The 22,338-nt window shown below is 44.0% G+C and overlaps 2 protein-coding genes across 3 annotated transcripts; one reads left to right on the top strand and one right to left on the bottom strand.

The window, feature by feature from the left end:
- Positions 1 to 828: 828 nt before the first annotated feature.
- On the top strand, positions 829 to 4,627 carry prl2 (prolactin 2). 2 transcript variants are annotated; one of them, XM_065951389.1, is made up of 5 exons: positions 829 to 946; positions 2,024 to 2,202; positions 2,370 to 2,477; positions 3,603 to 3,782; positions 4,232 to 4,627. In XM_065951389.1, the coding sequence occupies exons 1-5, from the start codon at positions 925 to 927 to the stop codon at positions 4,424 to 4,426; spliced, it is 684 nt and encodes a 227-aa protein (XP_065807461.1). In that variant the 5' UTR covers positions 829 to 924; the 3' UTR covers positions 4,427 to 4,627. The 2 variants fall into 2 exon arrangements, with proteins under 2 accessions (XP_065807461.1, XP_029134063.1); XM_029278230.2 differs by lacking the exon at positions 829 to 946 and having other exon boundaries at positions 1,951 to 2,202.
- Positions 4,628 to 6,061: 1,434 nt separating this feature from the next.
- Positions 6,062 to 21,719, bottom strand: hspa14 (heat shock protein 14). Its single transcript, XM_020638792.3, has 14 exons — positions 21,582 to 21,719; positions 21,211 to 21,291; positions 19,339 to 19,421; positions 19,167 to 19,215; positions 17,542 to 17,647; positions 17,233 to 17,323; positions 17,037 to 17,141; positions 15,408 to 15,569; positions 14,365 to 14,520; positions 10,916 to 11,018; positions 10,367 to 10,582; positions 10,023 to 10,187; positions 6,328 to 6,392; positions 6,062 to 6,202 (listed from the first exon to the last, which is right to left on the bottom strand). The coding sequence occupies exons 1-14, from the start codon at positions 21,636 to 21,638 to the stop codon at positions 6,124 to 6,126; spliced, it is 1,518 nt and encodes a 505-aa protein (XP_020494448.2). The 5' UTR covers positions 21,639 to 21,719; the 3' UTR covers positions 6,062 to 6,123.
- Between the last annotated feature and the right edge of the window lie 619 nt (positions 21,720 to 22,338).

The raw sequence follows: 22,338 nt of genomic DNA, 5'->3' as shown, positions 1-22,338 counted from the left end.
TTGATGTTGATGTTGATGTGATGGTGATGTTGATGATGGTGATGGTGTGGTGATGAAGATGATGATGATGATGATGATGATGATGATGGTGATGATGATGAAGATGATGATGATGATGATGATGATGAAGGAGATGACAGGGATGATGATGGTGTAAAAATGTTGACTTAATGACGTTCACTTCTTCTCACATGAATCTCATTTTAACTGATGGTGACTTCCTGTCACAGCCTGCAGCACTACAACCTTTAAAACACGTGAGTGTGTGTGTGTGTGTGTGTGTGTGTGTGTGTGTGTGTATGTGTGTGTGTGTGTGTGTGTGTGTGCTCGTTTGTGTTTGTGTGTGACATGATTACAATGATCTTAAAACATGTTGAGTCATACTGAGTGACGCCATGTTAGACACTCTTTTGGATAGACAGACAGACAGACACACACACACACACACACACACACAACCCTAACGCTAAGAATGTGGTTTTAATATTAAAAACTGACATTAAAACTGAGCTGGCAAAAAGAGGAATTTTTATTTTTGTATATATTTTTCTTTACTGATGAATAAAAGATTTTTTGAAAATCAGTAAATCGTTGTAAATAAATAAATTAGAGAAATCTTTTTAAATGCTTTTGTTGAGTACGTGTTAACGGTCCAATAACTCAAGAGTATGATTTCATTTGTTTTTAATTGAGACAGAATAAATTAAAACTCTATAAATCAAATATATACATTTTATATCATTTAATAAGTACTGTATTATTTCATCATGTAAAGGTTACGTCAGGATAAATGATTTGATCCCCCTCCACCTCCCCCCCCACCCTTATATTAAAGTGCAGTCGCTCAGTGAGGACCTCAGATGAAGCTGTGGGGTTTTTGAACACATCACATTCAGAGCTTGGAGCTCGTTGTCACTCTGCAGGATGTCTGCAAACATCAGAAAGGGTATTTAACTTTATCTTTTACTTAACTAAGAAGAAGTGTTCTGCTGACATCCTGTCGTCCAGTCATCCTTTCATCCTGTCATCCTGTCGTCCTCTCATCCTGTCCCTCAGTCGTCCTCTCATCCTATCGTCCTCTCATCCTGTCCTCCTATCGTCCTCCTATCGTCCTCTCATCCTGTCCTTCTGTGTTCCTCTACTCTGTCGTCCTCTCATCCTATTATCCTCTCCTCCTGTCCTCCTATCGTCCTTTCATCCTGTCGTCCTCTCATCGTCCTCTCATCCTGTCGTTCTCTCATCCTATAGTCCTCTCATCCTGTTCTCCTATCGTCCTCTCATCCTGTCATCCTCTCATCGTCCTCTCCTCCTGTCCTCCTATCGTCCTCTCATCCTGTCGTCCTCTCATCGTCCTCTCATCCTGTCGTCCTCTCGTCCTCTCATTGTCCTCTCATCCTGTCTTCCTCTCACCCTATCGTCCTCTCATCCTATCGTCCTCTCATCCTGTCGTCCTCTCATCTTGTCCTCCAATCGTCCTCTCATCCTGTCCTTCAGTCATCCTCTCATCCTGTCCTTCTGTGTTCCTCTACTCCTATCGTCCTCTCATCCTATTGTCCTCCTGTCGTCCTCTCATCCTGTCCTCCTCTCATCCTATCGTCCTCTCCTCCTGTCGTCCTGTCGTCCTCTCATCCTATCGTCCTCTCCTCCTGTCGTCCTCTCCTCCTGTCGTCCTCTCATCCTATCGTCCTCTCCTCTTGTCATCCTCCCATCCTATTGTCTTCTCATCCTATCGTCCACTCATCCGATCGTCCTACTTTCTTCCCAATCATCCCTCACCATGACTTTGTCTCAGTTCCTTAGTTTTAGACCCTAACATAAAAAAAAAACATATTAAAGTAGAAACTGACGTCTGTTTAATCAGATTCTGTAGAGATGATTCAGGTGGATTCATTTTTACCATAAATAATAATGAACTCTTCATTGATAATAATTACTTTCTTATTGATCTGGATGTCCGTTCTCTCTGTTTTTAATGCCTTCCCTTTTATTAATGATTGTCTGATTGATCTCTCTCTCTCTGTAGTTTGGGTGGAGGTGGTCTGTGTGTTGCTCTGCAGTAGTTTGAGCGGTGTGTGTTCGGCTCCTCTCTGTATGAACGGTCAGAATGGCTGTCACATCCTCTCCTTGTCCGACCTGTTTGATCGAGTAATCCAACACTCTGCCAGGATGCATGGCATCTCCAATGACCTACACTCAGAGTTTGTGAGTCTGTCCGAAAACCACGATTGGTCAAAGATATTTTATTATTTTCATGATTTTCAGTATCAGGACATTCTTATGGTTAGGTTCTTCACTTCTGTGCTGTGGCCTTAGCTGGTGTTCAGCTGACCTCTGACATTTCATTCTTGCCTTCCTGTTTGTCCTCATAGGAGCAGTACTTCCTGCCTAGTAAGAATCAGATCGGCCGGGTCAGTCGTAACTGTCACACCTCCACCATATTAACCCCCAATGGAAAAGAGAACGCTCAGAGGATGGCGGTGAGTCAATCTTAACGCAGACTGATTGGTTTGGTATTATCTCACCTTTTTAAGTATTTTTTAATACCCATTGTCCCCCAAGTGCCCGTGCTCCTTTCAAACTACAGGAGCACTCCGCTTTTACCTAACCTAACCCTAGCTAATGGCGCCCTCTCTGGTCAGTACTCCTGTATCCGCTGCAGCTTCAGCTGTCAGCTTCCTGCATCTGTCAGCAGCACCACTCCGCTCTTCTCTGTTCCATAGTTTATTACTGACGGAGCATGCTGCAAGCATGCGTCAAACTGAACAGAGAAAATTGACCCAGACAGGAAGTCAGACAAGGGAATGCATGAGCATCCGTTCAATTTCAAAATAAAACACAATGTAAAGACTCCCGATCGTATATCCCATAACTTTATCAACATTATGTAAAAACAGGCACTAAATGAACAGCTAATCTACCTAGGAAAAAGACAAAGTAGTGTGGTTGCACATTGTTTTATTTATTCCTGCTTAATCCTATGGTTCTCCTGTGTCTTGTGAACCCATGAGTCCAGCTACTTGTGGCTGCACTCCACAAACAGACCCAGTTTGGCAGGGCATGCACTGTCAGACAGAACAAAATCGTGGTGGAGACAAACACTGCATACACGTATTCCTGTGGAAACAGCCATTAAGCCTATAGCAGCATAACTAGGAGCGTGTCTGAGCCAGCTCTAACTATAAGCTTTATCAAAAAGGAAAGTTTGAAGCTTACTCATAGTGGTAGAGAGTGTCTGCCTCATGGACCCTGACTGGTAAATGATTCCAAAGGAGAGGGGTCTGATAACTGAAGGCTCTACCTCCCACTGTACATTTACAGACTGTAGGTACCACTAGCAGGTAAAGGTGAAAATAGGTTGTCCTTGATTGTTTTGTGAGCGCTAAAGGACATATCTTGATGAACAGTGGTGTTGGATGCCAGGCTGATGTCATTAAGGACAGTTATATTAGAAATGCTTGGGGCCAAGGCTGGAGTGTTTATGGCCAAGCACAATAACTTCAAACTTGTTTAAGTTCAAATATATTTTAATCTTCTGTGGTGAGTTTGAGAATGTATTTAAATTGTATTTTAACAAAGTCCCGCCCCTTCTGTCCACTCTGCAGAGACAGGAGCTGACGGAGGTGATTCTGAAGCTGCTGCTGGCCTGGAGGGATCCTCTGTGGCACTTCCACCAGAGTATGGCTCACCATCCCGACTTCAACAAATTCAGCTCCAACAAAGCTCTGGAGATGAGCGACATGGCGCATGAGCTACGCAAAGGTGTAGAGAAGGTGGCTGAGAAGGTAATAAGAGTAAATAGTGTCAATTATTTCTTCTCATTAGGTGTTAAACACAGTTCGGAGCTGAAGTTAAAACAGATTCCGGGAAGTTAACATTCTTACTCAGATAAATCTGTTTCGTACTTTGCTGCAGACGTTCAAAGGTGCTGAGTCACAAAGCTTCCAGCTGATCTCGTCAGGTTGAGTAATGTCTAAAAATGAGCTTGAAACAAAGTCCTGATGTGACCGTCCGATGACCGACTCAAAACGGTTATCATGAAGTCCTCAAACAAATCAGAAACATGACGTGAATCAGACATTTTATTCTGGTCTGTTGTCAAATATTTTCATTGAGGAGGATGTTGAGAATCTCAACAGAAAACAAACCTTTAGTTTGTATCTTTAGGAAAACAAAAGGTGCATTTAGGAGGTGTTCAAACATGTTGATCATGATTGGTTTGTGTCCGATTCAGATGCAGATGTTGGGGATCATCAGTAACTCCGTCAGTAGTCTGGCCTCTCCTGAAGCTCCTCTGCCAGCCAATGGTCACAAGTGGCGTCTGATGAAGGACTACGACCTTCTATACTGTTTTCGCAGAGACTCCAACAAGGTGCAGAACTACCTGAAGATCCTGAAGTGTCGCATCGTTCCAGAGCACGGCTGCTGAAAAACTGTGAGATCTGTTTGACTCGATGAACCGTCAACACGCAGGAAGAGCTTCAGATAGAAATAAGTCGTTTTTTTAACTGCAGAGACATTCAGACACATTTGTGTTTAGAGACTATGCCCCCCTGTGGACAGGACAGAGTACTACATGATGTGACTCCTGTGTGAAAAAAATCAAATACAGTAAAACAAAAAAAACTTAAAACAATGGTTTCATGTATTTCTTCACACACACAAAAATATATATTTTTTAAATTTTTATTTAAAGTCACCTTACAAAGCAGAGATAAAACAACAAATTAAGAATACATTGATAAAATGAACAATTAAAAGACAAATTTACAAGATGTATGAAATCATTGTGTAGAGGATTCATGACAAAGGATGGACACTTATCAGACTGAATATGCCAGACGTGTTTTGAGATGAAATTAAAACATGGAGAGTGAGTCAATATTACAGCTGAAGGTCCTGGACCCCATGGTGGACAGGTGGGAAGGTGGTGCAGTGAGGTGAATGGAAGAAGACCTGAGAGTGTGGGTGTGTTGATGTGCAGTTCAGAGAGGTAAGGCGGAGCGAGGTTGTGGATGGCCTTAAAGGTGAGGAGCAAAATTTTGAAGTCGATACGATATTTAACCGAAAGTCAATAAAGCTGCTGAAGGACAAGAGGGATGGGATTAACGGGGGATTCCGGAGATGATGAGAGCAGCAGGGTTCTGGACCAGTTGAAGTTTGTGGATGGACTCGAGAGGCAGAGCAAAGAGAAGAGAGCTGCAGGAGTCAATGCGGGCTGTAACCAGGGCGGGAATGAGGATGACGGTACTGTTGGATGTGAGGGACGGGCAGAGGCGATTAATGTGACGTAGATGAAAATAAGCAGACTGAGAGACATTATTGATGTGAGCTTGGAATGATAGCGTGCTGTCAAGGATGACACCCAGACTCTTAACCTGAGGGGAGGGAGAAACTTGGGAGTGATCAATAGCAAAAAACTCAAGATGTCAAATTGTCGATTTGGTGCGGATAAGGAGAATCTCGGTTTTGACACAGTTTAATACGAGGAAGTTGCAGGAGAACCAGGATTTGATTTCTTTTTGGGCTTTTGTGCCTTTAATGCAGAGAGATAGGACAGTGGATAGAGTTGGAGGCCAGGGAGTGGGGAATGGCATGTGGAGGGAGGCCACGAGCAGGATGCGAACCTGGTCCTGAGATGACAGCTCAATACATGGGGCGCGTGCCCTAACCATTGTGCCACCAGTGCGCCCCAGGATTTGATTTCTTGAAGGCAATCAGTCAGGGAAGTGGGCGGGAGGGAGGCGGTGGGTTTGTTGGACAGATAGAGCTGGGTGTCATACACATAGCAATGGAACTGGATATTATATTTATGGAAGATATGGCCAAGATGAAGGAGCTAGATGATGAACAGAAGGGGACCCAAAACAGAACCCTGAGGAACACCAGTAGTGACTGGAAATGGCTGGGATTTGCGACCGGAGAGAAAGAATGTAAACCAGTGCAAGGGTGTGTCAGTGATTCCGGGCTATGACCTTCTTCTGTTTCTGCAGATAAGCAGTAAAGGTTTGTGTGTGTGTACAGTATCCATGAATGAAGAAACACATAGAAATAATACACACAGTTTGTTTGTGATCACATTTATTGATTTAAAAAAAATGAACTTTTACTGACAGCCAATCAGCTTCATGAAGCAGCTGCAACAGTGACCACCTCTGACCTCCCACTGCTCTGATCCACACAGGACACATGCAGTGAGCCGTCCCTGAAAAACAAAAAACCACACACACACACTTCATCAGGGCCAGGTGGATGGTGTGTGCATTTAGTGTAATTCTGTGTGTGTGCATGTGCATATATATATAATATATGTGTATGTGAGTGTGTTACCTCTTCATGGTGAGCACAGTGTCCACGTTGTGTTCCTCTGACGGCTGCAGGTCTCTCAGGATAATCTGAACATTAAACACAAACAGATTACAAGATCTGTTTTAAATCCTAAATATTTTTCTCCATATATTTACATTGTTCACACCTACTTAAAACATCACTCCCACTTCATAATGTGGTCTGTGTGCATCACTCCCACTTCATAACAGGATAGGATAGGATAGTACTTTATTGATCCCCATTGGGGAAATTCGGGCGTTACAGCAGCACAGACAAGAAAGCTCAAATACACATTAAACAGAATAGATAAGATAAATATAAATAAAAATAAAAACAGGGGGTATATACAGTACAAAATGAATGATGAAGTTAACTGGGGGTAATTGAGAATTTAGACAGTATTTGCAGAGAATGACAAGATAAAGTGACAAGTGATTAAATGAGATGAGGCGTTGGCTGAAGGAGCTGCCCATCTGCCACAGCTCACCATGTAGAGGGTGAGAGGAGTTATCCAGGATGGATAAGATTTTGTCCTTCATCCTCCTCTCACCCACTGTCTCCAAACTGTCCAGATCAAGACCCAATACAGAGCGGGCCTTCCTTACCAGCTTGTTCAGCCTGTTTGCCTCACCAGTCTTGATACCACCCCACCAGCACGCCACAGCAAAGAAGAGGGCACTGGCCACCACAGACTGGTAGAAGGTCTTCAGGAGTCTGTTGCAGACACTGAACGATCTGAGTCTCCTCAGGAAGAACATCCTGCTCTGTCCCTTCCTGAAGAGAGCGTCAGAGTTGTGAGACCAATCCAGTTTATTGTTGATGTGGACCCCAAGGTACTTGTATGAGTCCACCCTCTCCACTTCCTCCCCCTGGATGATGACTAGGGCAGGGGGCCTCTTCTTCTTCCGGTAGTCCACTACCACCTCCTTTGTTTTGCTGATGTTGAACTTCAGGTGGTTGCTTTCGCACCATGTGACGAAGCTCTCTAACAGTCCTCTGTACTCCTTCTCGTCGTCATCAGTGATGCACCCAACAATGGAGGAGTCGTCGGAAAACTTTTGGAGGTGGCAGGAACCAGAGTTAAACCTGAAGTCTGATGTGAAGAGAGTGAAGAGAAAAGGCACCAGAACAGTTCCTTGAGGTACTCCTGTGTTGCCCGTCACTACATCAGATACCCACCCATCGACTCGTCGGCCCGTGAGGTAGTTGAAGATCCAGGCGGAGATGTCAGGGTACAGCTGCATATCCAGCAGTTTGTCCCTCAGGAGGCAGGGCTGGATGGTATTGAAAGCACTGGAGAAGTCAAAGAACATGACTCTCACAAGTGCTTTCCTTCGTCTCCAGGTGTGACAGGGCTTTGTGGGTCAGGAAGATGATAGCATCCTCCACACCAATGTGCCTCTGATATGCAAACTGCAACGGATCCTGGAAAGCAGTGAGCAGGGTCCTCAGGTGCTGGAGAACCAGCCTCTCAAATGTCTTCATGACATGTGACGTGAGTGACATAAGTCTGTAGTCATTGATAGCGTTGGGACGATCTCTTGGAATTGGGACGATGCAGGAGGTCTTCCACAGGTCAGCCTCAGGGAGAAGTTGAAGAGGTGCTGAAAGACTCCTGCAAGCTGCCCAGCACACACCTTGAGGATCCTGGGACTGATGTTGTCTGGTCCACTGGCTTTTCTGATGTGGAGTCTGGAGAGTTCTCTTTGTACCTGGCTGGTAGTAAGAATGAGAGTGGGACAGTGAGCGGGGGAGGGGTGTGGATAACTGTCTATTGTCATGCAGGTACCTGAAGGGAGGGGGCGGGGGGTGAGGGTGGGCTGTCCTGTGAAGCTGCTGATGAGGAGCTAAGAGAGGTGGGGGGGAGGTGGTCAGGACCTTGATGGGAGGAAGAGCAGAGCCTCCAACAGAGGTGTAAATGGGGGCTGAGGTGGTGGGGGGAGACCTAGACCCAGTATTTGAGCTCACTGGGTCGGGGGATGTGTCAAACCTATTGAAAAATAGGTTCAACTCAGCAGCAAATACTGGGTCTCCTTTAATTCTGGGTTCTGGCCTGCTGCAGCCCTTCATCTGCTTCATGCCATTCCACACCTTCTTTGAGTTGTTCTGTCCCATCTTGGCCTCAATCCTGTCCTTGTAGTTGTTCTTGGCCTCTCTCAGCTTCTTCTTTAACTCCTTTTGGACAGCCTTGAGCTCCTCCCGATCCCTAGTCATGAAGGTCCTCCTTCTTTCTGTTGAGGAGAGCTTTAATGTCTTTATTGATCCATGGTTTGTTATTTGAGAAGCAGCAGACCGTTTTGGTAGGGACTATGGTGTCCTCAGAAACGGATGTAGTCTGTAATACAGTGAGAGAGGCCTTCAATGTCATCACCATATTCCTCCTTAAACAGTTCCCAGTCTGTGACATTGAAGCACTCCTGCAGGGCCTCCTCTGTATCCTTAGACCAAACCTTCAAAGTCCTTGTGTTGGCCCCCTGCTGCTTCACCAGGGGCCTGTAGGTGGTCTCAAAGTGGATGAGGTTGTGGTCTGATTCCCCAAGAGGGGGGAGGGAAGAAGAGCTGTATGCTCCCTTCACATTGGCATACAGGAGGTCCAGGGTTTTATTCCCTCTTGTAGCACAGTGCATATACTGTTTAAAGTTTGTCAGGACAGGGGAGAGAGAGACATGATTAAAGGCCCCGCTGATCAGTATGAGGGCGCTGGGATGCTGGGTTTGTAGTCCCGCGATCAGTGTGGATGATGTCACTCGCGCTAGCGGCTACAGCTGATGGTGGGACGAAAACAGCAACGGCATGTGAGAACTCCCATGGCAGATAGTACGGGCATAATCCCACCGCCAGCATTTCAACGTCTGGGGTATAGACACAGTCCTTCACAGTGATATGTCCGGGATTACACCATTTAGAGTTAATAAAGACAGCAAGACCTCCCCTCTCTTCTTACCGCTCTGTCTCCCCCTATCCCCCTGTCCGCTCGGCCAGATCGATGTGACTGTCCGGTATATTCCCATGTAGCCATGTCTCCGTGAAGCAAAGTAAACTACTACTTACTAAAGCTGTAAATTCGTCCGCTTTGTTGGCTAGTGACCTAACGTTCCCCATGATGACCGACGGTAGAAAGGGTTTAAATTACTTGTCTCTCTCAATCCGCTCCCTGACTTTAGCGCTGGCTTTCTTCCCCCGGCGGACACCTCTCCATAACTCCTCAGGGATGCGTGTAGGAGGAACACCGGCTCCATGCCTGTAGCTCAGTAGTTCCTCACGAGTGTACGTGATCATTCCAACAGTAGAAAAAAAGAGTCCCGAAAGAAACACGTAATTCCACGAGTAATACCCCAACTAAAACGCTGCAGCAGTGTCCAACAATAAACACAGAAACAGTGCAAAAATACTTAATAAAAGCAAGAAAATAGACAAAATAAAGAAAAGAGAGCTGCTGCAACAGGCTGCCGACTCTCAGCGCCCGTAGAGGACAATAATGTGGTCTGTGCATCACTCCCATTTCATAATGTGATCTCTGCATCACTCCCACTTCGTAATGTGATCTCTGCATCACTCCCACTTCATAACGTGATCTCTGCATCACTCCCACTTCATAATGTGGTCTGTGCATCACTCCCACTTCATAATGTGATCTGCCTTCATCTGTTTTTGTACCTCAGTGACAGTGTCTTTTTATGTGTAGGTGTGTGTACCTGAGCAAGCTTCTCTGGCTGCATGGAGACTAATCTCTGGTAGATCCCCACACAGAGGGAGGACAGCGTCCCCCCTCCTCTCAGGACATGATGTCTGCGTGCAGGAAGGGGCGTACCCGCGGGGAGGAGCACAGTGAACAACTCTGCTCCAGATTCATTGAGCTCCTGCAGCCCCCGAGATACAAACAAAACAAAGTAACAAAAAAAGAAATAAAGAGATCATAAAGACTTTACACAGGCTGAGATCAGGAGATTAAAAAACTTAAGAAAAAAAGAAGATTTATTAGTCAGACAAGTCAATAAATAAATACAAATATTGTGTGGATTAACATTGAGCAGGTCACCTTCAACAGGATGTCAGTGGCAGAAACATCAACAGTGACCGACTCCTCTTCAGGTCTCAGCCCGTCCCGGCCAACCAGCAACCCCGCCTGCAGGGCTGCGCCCACAGCGATGACCTCATCAGGAGGTGCCGAGCTCAGTAGCTCTACGTCAGGAAACATTTCCCTGATCATCTGCTGCAAGCGAGGGATCCGGGCTGAGCCGCCGCAGAGGACCACCTTGAAAAACAACATCATTAAATACTTGATCACCAATATCAACACCAACAACAATTTGATCAGCAACACCAAAAACAACTATTTTCACACCATAAACATCAACACCACCATGAACTTTATCAATAACAAAAACTATCAGCCTCATCACAGGCGTACTAGCACTAGTTTAAAAATGCCTTCTCATGATGGAAATAAACAAACAAACAAACACATTATCAGGCATTAAGAAGAGAAGACAATTTTAAACTAGTACTCTTGTGATGGAGGAGTACTAGTGGAGTGGAAACAAACAAACACACACATTATCAGGCATTAATAAAAAACAGGATGTACCTTGTTAATGTCTGTGGTGGAAAGTCCCGCCACCTCCAGAAGGACCCTGATTGGCTGGATGCTCTTGTTAAAAAGTGACGAGCACAGCAGCTCAAAGCGAGCTCTGAGGAAACACAACCATCATCACAACTTCCATTAAACATGTGTGGCACTATGACTCAGTGGTACAGTCGCTCAATCGTAGTGGATCGTCTCTCAACCAGGTCAGAGGTTTGATCCCGAACAGCCACATGTCCTTAGTCCTTAAACACTTAACCCCAAGTTGCTTCTGCTGCTTCGTCGGTGGTGTATGAATGTGTATGAATGGATGAGTTAATACTGATGGACTCTTTACTCAGCAGCCTCTACCATCAGTGTGTGAATGTGTATGAATGGATGAGTTAATACTGATGGACTCTTTACTCAGCAGCCTCTACCATCAGTGTGTGAATGTGTATGAATGGATGAGTTAATACTGATGGACTCTTTACTCAGCAGCCTCTACCATCAGTGTGTGAATGTGTATGAATGGATGAGTTAATACTGATGGACTCTTTACTCAGCTGCCTCTACCATCAGTGTGTGAATGTGTATGAATGGATGAGTTAATACTGATGGACTCTTTACTCAGCTGCCTCTACCATCAGTGTGTGAATGTGTATGAATGGATGAGTTAATACTGATGGACTCTACACTGCAGCCTCTACCATCAATGTGTGAATGTGTATGAATGGATAAGTTAAGTGTTATCTGTCCTCTAAAGGATACATGTCCTCTAACGTGTTACCTGTCCTCTAAAGGTTACATGTCCTCTAACGTGTTACCTGTCCTCTGACGTGTTACCTGTCCTCTAACATGTTACCTGTCCTCTTAAGGTTACCTGTCCTCTAACGTGTTACCTGTCCTCTAACATGTTACATGTCCTCTAAAGGTTACATGTCCTCTGACATGTTACCTGTCCTCTAAAGGTTACCTGTCCTCTAACATGTTACCTGTCCTCTAAAGGTTACCTGTCCTCTAAAAGGTTACCTGTCGTCTAACATGTTACCTGTCGTCTAACATGTTACCTGTCCTCTAAAGGTTACCTGTCCTCTAACATGTTACCTATCCTCTAACATGTTACCTGTCCTCTAAAGGTTACCTGTCCTCTAACATGTTACCTATCCTCTAACATGTTACCTGTCCTCTAAAGGTTACCTGTCCTCTAACATGTTACCTATCCTCTAACATGTGACCTGTCCTCTAAAGGTTACCTGTCGTCTAACATGTTACCTGTCCTCTAAAGGTTACCTGTCCTCTAACATGTTACCTGTCGTCTAACATGTTACCTGTCCTCTAAAGGTTACCTGTCCTCTAACATGTTACCTATCCTCTAACATGTGACCTGTCCTCTAAAGGTTACCTGTCGTCTAACATGTTTCCTGTCCTCTAAAGGTTACATGTCCTCTAACATGTTACCTGTCCTCCAAAGGTTACCTGTCCTCTGACGTGTTACCTGTCCTCTGACATGTTACCTGTCCTCTAAAGGTTACATGTCCTCTAACATGTTACCTGTCCTCCAAAGGTTACCTGTCCTCTAAAGGTTACCTGTCGTCTAACATGTTACCTGTTCTCTAAAGGTTACCTGTCGTCTAACATGTTACCTGTCCTCCAAAGGTTACCTGTCCTCTGACGTGTTACCTGTCCTCTGACGTGTTACCTGTCCTCTGACATGTTACCTGTCCTCTAAACGTTACCTGTTCTCTAAAGGTTACCTGTCGTCTAACATGTTACCTGTCCTCCAAAGGTTACATGTCCTCTGACGTGTTACCTGTCCTCTGACGTGTTACCTGTCCTCTGACATGTTACCTGTCCTCTAAAGGTTACCTGTTCTCTAAAGGTTACCTGTCGTCTAACATGTTACCTGTCCTCCAAAGGTTACCTGTCCTCTAACATGTTACCTGTCGTCTAACATGTTACCTGTCGTCTAACATGTTACCTGTCCTCTAACATGTTACCTGTCGTCTAACATGTTACCTGTCCTCTAAAGGTTACCTGTCCTCTAAAGGTTACCTGTCGTCTAAAGGTTACCTGTCCTCTAAACGTTACCTGTCCTCCAAAGGTTACCTGTCGTCTAAACGTTACCTGTCGTCTAACATGTTAACTGTCCTCCAAAGGTTACCTGTCCTCCAAAGGTTACCTGTTCTCTAAAGGTTACCTGTCGTCAAACATGTTACATGTCCTCCAAAGGTTACCTGTCCTCTAACATGTTACCTGTCCTCTAACATGTTACCTGTCCTCCAAAGGTTACCTGTCCTCTAAACGTTACCTGTCCTCTAACATGTTACCTGTCCTCTAAACGTTACCTGTCCTCTAACATGTTACCTGTCGTCTAACATGTTACCTGTCCTCTAACATGTTACCTGTCGTCTAACATGTTACCTGTCCTCTAACATGTTACCTGTCGTCTAACATGTTACCTGTCCTCCAAAGGTTACCTGTCCTCTAACATGTTACCTGTCCTCCAAAGGTTACCTGTCCTCTAACATGTTACCTGTCCTCTAAAGGTTACCTGTCGTCTAACATGTTACCTGTCCTCTAAAGGTTACCTGTCGTCTAACATGTTACCTGTCCTCTAACATGTTACCTGTCCTCCAAAGGTTACATGTCCTCTGACGTGTTACCTGTCCTCTGACGTGTTACCTGTCCTCTGACATGTTACCTGTCCTCCAAAGGTTACCTGTCGTCTAAACGTTACCTGTCGTCTAACATGTTAACTGTCCTCCAAAGGTTACCTGTCCTCCAAAGGTTACCTGTCCTCCAAAGGTTACCTGTCGTCTAACATGTTACCTGTCGTCTAACATGTTACCTGTCGTCTAACATGTTAACTGTCCTCCAAAGGTTACCTGTTCTCTAAAAGGTTACCTGTTCTCTAAAGGCTACCTGTCGTCAAACATGTTACCTGTCCTCCAAAGGTTACCTGTCCTCTAAACGTTACCTGTCCTCCAAAGGTTACCTGTCCTCTAACATGTTACCTGTCCTCTAACATGTTACCTGTCGTCTAACATGTTACCTGTCGTCTAACATGTTACCTGTCGTCTAACATGTTACCTGTCCTCCAACATGTTACCTGTCGTCTAACATGTTACCTGTCCTCCAAAGGTTACCTGTCCTCCAAAGGTTACCTGTCCTCTAACATGTTACCTGTCCTCTAAAGGTTACCTGTCCTCTAACATGTTACCTGTCCTCTAAAGGTTACCTGTCCTCCAACATGTTACCTGTCCTCTAAAGGTTACCTGTCCTCCAAAAGTTACCTGTCCTCCAAAGGTTACCTGTCCTCTAACATGTTACCTGTCCTCTAACATGTTACTTGTCCTCTTGACTTGTGACTTGTTGTGTTACTCGTCATGTGACATGTTACCTGTCCTCTTGACTTGTTACTCGTATTGTTACTCATCATGTGACATGTTACCTGTCTTCTGACGTGTTACCTGGAGATGCTGCAGTCGAAGTCAACGCCATCATACAGCGAGTCGACGAAACAGTTTGCTGATCCCAGAGAGGACAGAGAGTGTTTGGCCATGTCAGCTCCGCTCATCAGCTTCAACATGGCACGAACGTTAGAGCTAACATCGTGTTTGAACGTGCTGCAACAAATACACACATTAATAAGCAACAACAACACACAACATTAACAAAATATCTTTACGGAATGATAGACTCTCCCTGAAGCCATGGGGAGGGGCTAATTTTGTCCGTTTTATATAACTGTTATATTTTTTTAATTAAACTGATCAAGACTGTAAACAGAATAACCATATTTTATCAGACTAACATTACTCGGAAACACACAACAGGTATAAACAACAACAAATAAACAACAGGTATTAACAACAACAAACACACAACATGTATAAACAACAACAACAAACACAACATGTATAAACAACAACAAATAAACAACAGGTATTAACAACAACAAACACACAACATGTATAAACAACAACAACAAACACAACACGTATAAACAACAAACACAAAACAGGTATATACAATAACATGTATAAACAACAACAACAAACACAACATGTATGAAGAACAACAAACACACAACATGTATAAACAACAAACACAAAACAGGTATATACAACAACAACAAATAAACAACAGGTATTAACAACAACAAACACACAACATGTATAAACAACAACAAACACACAACATGTATAAACAACAAACACAAAACAGGTATATACAACAACATGTATAAACAACAACAACAAACACAACATGTATAAACAACAAACACACAACATGTATAAAGAACAACAAACACAACATGTATAAACAACAAACACACATGTATAAACAACAACAACAAACACATGTATAAACAACAACAAATAAACAACAGGTATTAACAACAACAAACACAACATGTATAAAAGAACAACAAACATGTGATCTGAATAAAGGACATCAAACAAACAAACACGGTGAGATTTCATGATAAGAACAGTAACGTGAGCAGTACCGTTTGAACTCTGCAGCGAGGTGCAGAGCGAGCGCCTGCGTGAAGCTCTCTCCTCCGATGCTGTGATCAGTGTGAGTGTTGAGAACCCGGAACATTCCTCCGTTCACTTGCAGAACCGTCACACTGAGGGAAGTTCCACCCAGCTTCCACACCAGAACATGACTGAGAACACAGAGAACACAGATCAGAGAACGTAGAACACAGATCAGAGAACACAGATCAGAGAACGTAGAACCCAGATCAGAGAACGTAGAACACAGATCAGAGAACGTAGAACCCAGATCAGAGAACGTAGAACCCAGATCAGAGAACGTAGAACACAGATCAGAGAACGTAGGCTGTATCTGAATCGCCAAGTACCTACTCAATCTTGCAGTAGGCAGTACCTACTATCCGTGCTGTATACTGTTAGTACCTACTATTCAGTAGGCGCGCACAGTAGGCAGATATTTGTTCCTACTTCATTTGATTCATTCAGTACGGAAGTGGCGTCATTTGCGTTACCGGCCACATCCACCCGTTTTTTTACGGGTGGATGAATCATTATTTAAATAGAGGGGGAAAGGTTTTATAATATTGCAGACATTTGTCGTAGTCTCTGTTGTTAATTAAAAGTAGCGATTTCAGTTGGGACTTAAACTCTAGATTAAAAATTGATTCAATTAATCCACGCTCGCTTGTTTTGATTTGGAGGCGGACGTGACGATTTACGTTTAATTTCGCACAGCATTGTGGGTGGTAAAATATAATTCATTTCTTGAAAGCACGCATCCGATCCATACTGCATGAAACCCGGAAGTTATTATCCACACTGAAATGTTCGCACTGAGGTGGACCCAAAAAATGACCACTGAATGACCACGAAGGTTCAGTATACTGAAACTCCATACTGAATAGTACGTACTGCCTACTGAACTGTGGCTATTCGGAAAGGGCCGTAGAACAGAGATCAGAGAACGTAGAACACAGATCAGAGAACGTAGAACAGAGATCAGAGAACGTAGAACAGAGATCAGAGAAGGTAGAACAGAGATCAGAGAACAGAGAAGGTAGAACACAGATCAGAGAACAAACAACGTAGAACAGAGATCAGAGATCAGAGAATGTAGAACAGAGATCAGAGAACGTAGAACACAGAACATAGCACACAGATCAGAGGACACAGATCAGAGAACGTAGAACAGAGAACACATGAGAGAAGATAGAACACAGATCATAGAAAGTAGAACACAGATCAGAGAACGTAGAACACAGAACATAGCACACAGATCAGAGAACACAGATCAGAGAACATAGAACACAGATCATAGAAAGTAGAACACAGATCAGAGAACGTAGAACACAGAACATAGCACACAGATCAGAGAACACAGATCAGAGAACATAGAACAAAGATCATAGAAAGTAGAACACAGATCAGAGAACGTAGAACACAGATCAGTGTCTGAACGTAGATCAGAGAGATACAGGTGTTGACATAATAGCGAGTTCATGAAGAAAAAAAAAAAAAAGAGACATTTTCCATCCCATCATTCACTGCTTCAGCAGCTGATACACCTGATCTGAGTCACAGACGACAGGTGTAACCACCCATCATGCACTGCTTCAGCAGCAGTTTGTGTGTGTCACCTCTTCCCTGATGAACTCTCCTGTCCCACGTCGTACGCCAAAAGAGCTGCCGCCGGTTCATGAATCAGACGAAGGACGTGAAAGCCAGCAGCCTCAGCTGCTTCTCTGTGGACACACACACACACACATCACAACACAGACACACAACTTAAGACACACACACTGTTACCGTGACACCAACGGTCCCATGACCTACCTCAGAGCTCTCTTCTGAGCATGTGCAAACTCAAAGGGGACAGTGATGACGGCCTCAGTGACATCAGAGCCAACAGCTGACTGAGCTGTTTCTGTAAACAAACACAAACACTTCCTGTTTAATGTCACCATCTAAACGACCAATCACAGACCAACTGGGACCAATGAGGAAAGAACATGGCTCTAATCGAAATCTGTGAGAGTGTGTGTGTTGTGTGTGTGTGTTTGTTATGTGTGTGTCTGTGTGATGCGTGTTTGTGTGTTATGTTTGCGTGATATGTGTGTGTCTGTGTGATGTGTGTGCGTGTACCTTTCATCTTGTTGAAGATGAGTTTGGCAACATTCTCTGGAGAAACGAAATCAGTCTGATCTCCTGCTGAGATCTCATAAAACACCTTCTGATCCCGGTTCACCACCTGGACAACAAAGACCACAGAGACTAGATGAGACCAGGACCAGACAGTCCTCTTACTGAACATGGGTCCATATAAACCTTAGACTGTGTATAGAGATGGACGGCGTGCCTCCGACTCCTCCTCTACACAGATGAAGTTCAAATATCCCCGTCTGACGGGCGCTGACATGTCTGTTGTAGTTTTTACATCTCACCCCTTCCTCTGACATAAGCACACGTTTCATTTCCTGCTAAAAGGTCAAAGGTTGCTCAGGATAAACTTCCTGCTAAAAGGTCGCTCAGGTGGGTTCAGTCCACAGCGGAGCAGATTGTTATATCAGTTTGAAGCAGATACTCATGGCAGGGTTTTTCCTGCATAGAGAATTCTTTGGCGCCCCCCAAAGAGGTTTTCCCAGCGCTAAAGAAAAATCACGAGCGCCAAAAGAAAAAAAAGACAATTGAAATTGCAAATCAAATCCTCTCTGAATGTATGTTAAAAGTATCAATGTTGAACAATCAGAACATAAACTTACATACAACGTCTCTGACTTCTAGCAGTCATCTCCCCTCTCATCCGTTTACGCATGCGGCTCGCGCTGGATAGCCACCTGATTGACTATTCGTTTCTTTTGACTGGTTCATGACGCTCCGCTGACACCCACAAGCGATAAATGAGGGTTGATTTTCCGTTTGGCAAGTTAATTTCAAAGAGCAATGCACTTCATGGCGGTAAATATTTATCCCAACAGTCATGTTAAAACTATACTAAACCACATATGATGTAGGCTAGCTGCGGCTCCTTGTTCTTGCTCCTTTGCTGTTGACTTGTACTACAAATATGCAACGGAACATGGTTGATCCGCTATCCGTATGGACCGAGTCGGGAACGCACGTTCAACTTTTGTCCATTCAATTCCACCGTGTCTGCTTATATCAACAATCAATAACTTAACGATCGTAATGTCAGCCAGCTGTAGTCTGTGAACTTCTCCACACAACCTGTCAAACAGCGCTGTGTTATAGTCAGCAAATATATTTTTATTATTTCTCAATTTCCTGGTCTAATCAAATAATCCAAATTATCTGTGACTTAAATCTGTGATTATTTGACATAATACCTCAACTCAAATAAATGTACTCAATTGAAAGTAAAAGAGCAGCCATCATAGGGAGAGGGTGAAATGCACTGGCAGGATGTGACCTCCCCTCTCCCAATCTCATTCCACCCCTCTCCCTCAAAATCCCTCTCCTCCCCTGTTTCACTGTTGCAAAAAAATAAAAAATATCTTTACCAGATTGAATTATCTTGTGAGGTGACTCACATGAGGAGGTGACTCACTTGAGGAGGTGACTTTCACATGAGGAGGTGACTTTCACATGAGGAGGTGACTTTCACATGAGGAGGTGACTCACATGAGGAGGTGACTTTCACATGAGGAGGTGACTCACATGAGGAGGAGGTGACTTTCACATGAGGAGGTGACTCACATGAGGAGGTGACTTTCACATGAGGAGGTGACTCACATGAGGAGGTGACTCACCTGACACTTGGTCTCTGATCCGTGCGTCTGAGTCTCTGGATCTTCGAAGCTGCTCAGAAACAGAAACACAGAGACATGAGGGTTAAGCTGCTCTGTGAATGAACCAATGATTGATTCATCAATGATAACAGACTGAGCTTCAGTTATTAATCAACAGTAAAAATAGGGTCACCTTCTTCCCAGCACTTGTTTCACCTTCACCACAGTGTTTGCAGCGTTTCGGAAACGTCCCTGCTTCGCTGCAATCCCGACTATCTACAGACCATAACAAACATAAAAATAGAACATGTTACTATTTATTAATGTTAGGATTACAAATTAACTGCGGGTGCAAGCATGTGGTGCATGTCGGGATGTGGTTAATGTCTGGATGTGGTGCATGTCGGGATATGGTTAATGTCTGGATGTGGTGCACGTCGGGATATGGTTAATGTCTGAATGTGGTGCACGTCGGGATGTGGTTAATGTCTGGATGTGGTGCATGTCGGGATGTGGTGCACGTCATGATGTGGTGCATGTCTGGATGTGGTTAATGTCTGGATGTGGTTAATGTCTGGATGTGGCGCATGTCGGGATGTGGTTTATGTCTGGATGTGGTGCATGTCGGGATGTGGTGCATGTCGGGATGTGGTGCATGTCGGGATGTGGTGCTTGTCTGGATGTGGAGAACGTCGGGATGTGGTGCACGTCTGGATGTGGTGCTTGTCTGGATGTGGTGCTTGTCTGGATGTGGTGCACGTCTGGATGTGGTGCATGTCTGGATGTGGTGTTTGTCTGGATGTGGTGCACGTCTGGATGTGGTGCACGTCTGGATGTGGTGTATGTCGGGATGTGGTGCATGTCGGGATGTGGTGCATGTCAAAATTAGTGCATGTCAAAATTAGTCGCCCACAAACTCAACTGTTTTTACGCTTTGCGGACATAACATAGTTTCTTCGGAGCCATGTAGCTGAGTGGAGTGAGCCATCTTGCTTCCTTACTTTCTCTGCTAAATGTAACACCACCAGTTCTCAAACTTCTAAACTCAGAGCATTTTGTCCCCAAAGCTGCAAATTAAAATTTTAACCTTTCCTGCTTCATAGTCACACAGCACAGGGGAGACTTATCGGGCAGCTCCAGGGCTGAAGTTGGAGCTAACTTCAGGGCTAACCCCCATCACTTAAACACCTCAGCAGGGTTAAGGTAGACTGTAAGTAATTTATATGATCTGTATCTTATATACAGTCTATGACAGCAAGCAGCAGCTGCTCCGGTCATGACAACAACGCAACTGTCACACACACTTGCTGACTTCAGTCTCTTTCCTCACTCGCTCTACCACCAATAATAATAATTTACCCCAGTATAAGAAAAGGATCGCCTGCAGGTTTTATACTAAGCGACCTTGACTGTCAAGTGAGCATGTCGGTAATATGCGAGCGTTAGAAGAGAAGGATGTCTGTCTTTTAAAAATAATTTCTCACATTCATCTCCATAATCCAAAGTTTCAGCCATGCAGTGTTTTCTCTCTGGTTTACATTTCCAATCCCTCTCATTAAACCGTTCCCTGAGATTGCTTTACGTTTGTCTCCCCCCTCTCGTCTTTCTCTTTCCAGAGCAAACCTGACCGTATTATTAAAGTTATAGGGATTCAAACTAAAGGATCAGTCTGACGCTAACACTCGTTAGGTTTAAAGACAAAAATGTGGCTGAACATTTTTCATGGCATAGTTTGAGTACGAAAGAGAAATGTTGGATTTGAATGTTGATAGAGAAATAAGAGCCATGAAGTATTCGTAGAAAACATCCGATTGGTCAATGAATCATTTCAATAATCGATAAACTAGTTGACGATCACAACAGTCGCAAGTTGCAGGCCTCATAGTATAAGGCCCTGAACCTGTACAGTTGAACCCCCCCCCCAAAAAAAATCAAATATCAGAATCAGCTTTATTGGCCAGGTATGCTTAAACACACAAGGAATTTTACTTTGGTAAACTGTGGTCTCTTTGTACAAAGGTATAATATTAAATATCAACAATAAACATATCAAAGGTGTGTTTACCTGTTCAGTGTCTCTGTAGGCCACCACAGCTGGAGTCACTCTGTCTCCGGCATCGTTAGCAACGACATCGGCACGTCCATCCTACACACACAGACACACACAGACACACACAGACAGACACAGACAGACACACACACACACACACACACACACACACACACACACACACACACACACACACACACACACACACACACACACACACACACACACACACACACACACACACACACACACACACACACACACACACACACACACACACACACACACACACACACACACACACACACACTGGTCGCTTTAGATCAAATGTGTCGATCTTTCGACGGACATCAGTCAGTTAAATACTCACTCAGGTAGAAACTCACCTTAAAAACCGCCACACATGCGCACGTATATCCGAAATGAACTCCTATCGCTGCCATGCTGCTCAAAAACCACACGTCCGGGAGTCCACACGCATGCGCCGAGTCTTCAGCTTCCTGTAATAACGTCCGGCACAGCTTTTCACAACAAAAGCATGCATATGACAATAATAATAAGAAATATAATATTAATCAATAATCGTCAACTAAAATAATAATAATAATAATAATAATGAATAGAATAATTATTATATAATGTAAAAAATACAAAAAGAATAATATAATAATAAAATTACTTCTTTTTTTGTGTTGTGAGGGTTCTTTAGTTCACGTGTTGTGAGGGTTCTTTAGTTCACATGTTGTGAGGGTTCTTTGGTTAGATAGATAGATAGATAGATAGATAGATCCTTTAATAATCCTTTACAGGAAATTACAGTGCCACAACAGCTTCAAGACAGACATAACACCACACATTTCATCAGATAGCTTCCATACTTAAAAAGTTAAAATACAATAAAAAAAAAAAAAAAAGTGCATTGTAAAACCTTATAGCAGCTGGTATACAAGACTTCCTGTGTCTCTCAGTTTTGCATATTGGTGCAATCAGTCTCTGATATGCAGGTGCTGCTCTTGATCACCTTCAGGGTGTGGAGTGGGTGAGTGGGGTTGGTCATTATTGAACCCAGTTTGTTCTGCCACCTGCTAGACCGTTAGTTGCTCAGCCCCGACCACTGAGCCGGCCTTCCTTATCAGCTTGTCC

The sequence above is a fragment of the Labrus bergylta genome, chromosome 23 (assembly GCF_963930695.1).
Source record: "Labrus bergylta chromosome 23, fLabBer1.1, whole genome shotgun sequence".
Classification (NCBI taxonomy): domain Eukaryota; kingdom Metazoa; phylum Chordata; class Actinopteri; order Labriformes; family Labridae; genus Labrus; species Labrus bergylta.
Note: the sequence above shows the minus strand (reverse complement) of the source record. Positions and strands in the feature narration are given on the sequence as shown.

What these genes read in the sequence shown, in the direction of transcription:
- prl2 (XM_029278230.2), top strand. Translation starts at nt 1,951, where the DNA reads ATGTCCGTTCTCTCTGTTTTTAATGCCTTCCCTTTTATTAATGATTGT. An exon ending in ATGACCTACACTCAGAGTTT is followed by an intron (nt 2,203 to 2,369) that starts GTGAGTCTGTCC and finishes TTGTCCTCATAG; the next exon opens with GAGCAGTACTTCCTGCCTAG. An exon ending in AGAACGCTCAGAGGATGGCG is followed by an intron (nt 2,478 to 3,602) that starts GTGAGTCAATCT and finishes TCCACTCTGCAG; the next exon opens with AGACAGGAGCTGACGGAGGT.
- hspa14 (XM_020638792.3), bottom strand. Translation starts at nt 21,638, where the DNA reads ATGGCAGCGATAGGAGTTCATTTCGGATATACGTGCGCATGTGTGGCG. An exon ending in GATCAGAGACCAAGTGTCAG is followed by an intron (nt 17,648 to 19,166) that starts GTGAGTCACCTC and finishes TTTGTTGTCCAG; the next exon opens with GTGGTGAACCGGGATCAGAA. An exon ending in AGCCAGAGAAGCTTGCTCAG is followed by an intron (nt 6,393 to 10,022) that starts GTACACACACCT and finishes TTTAATGTTCAG; the next exon opens with ATTATCCTGAGAGACCTGCA.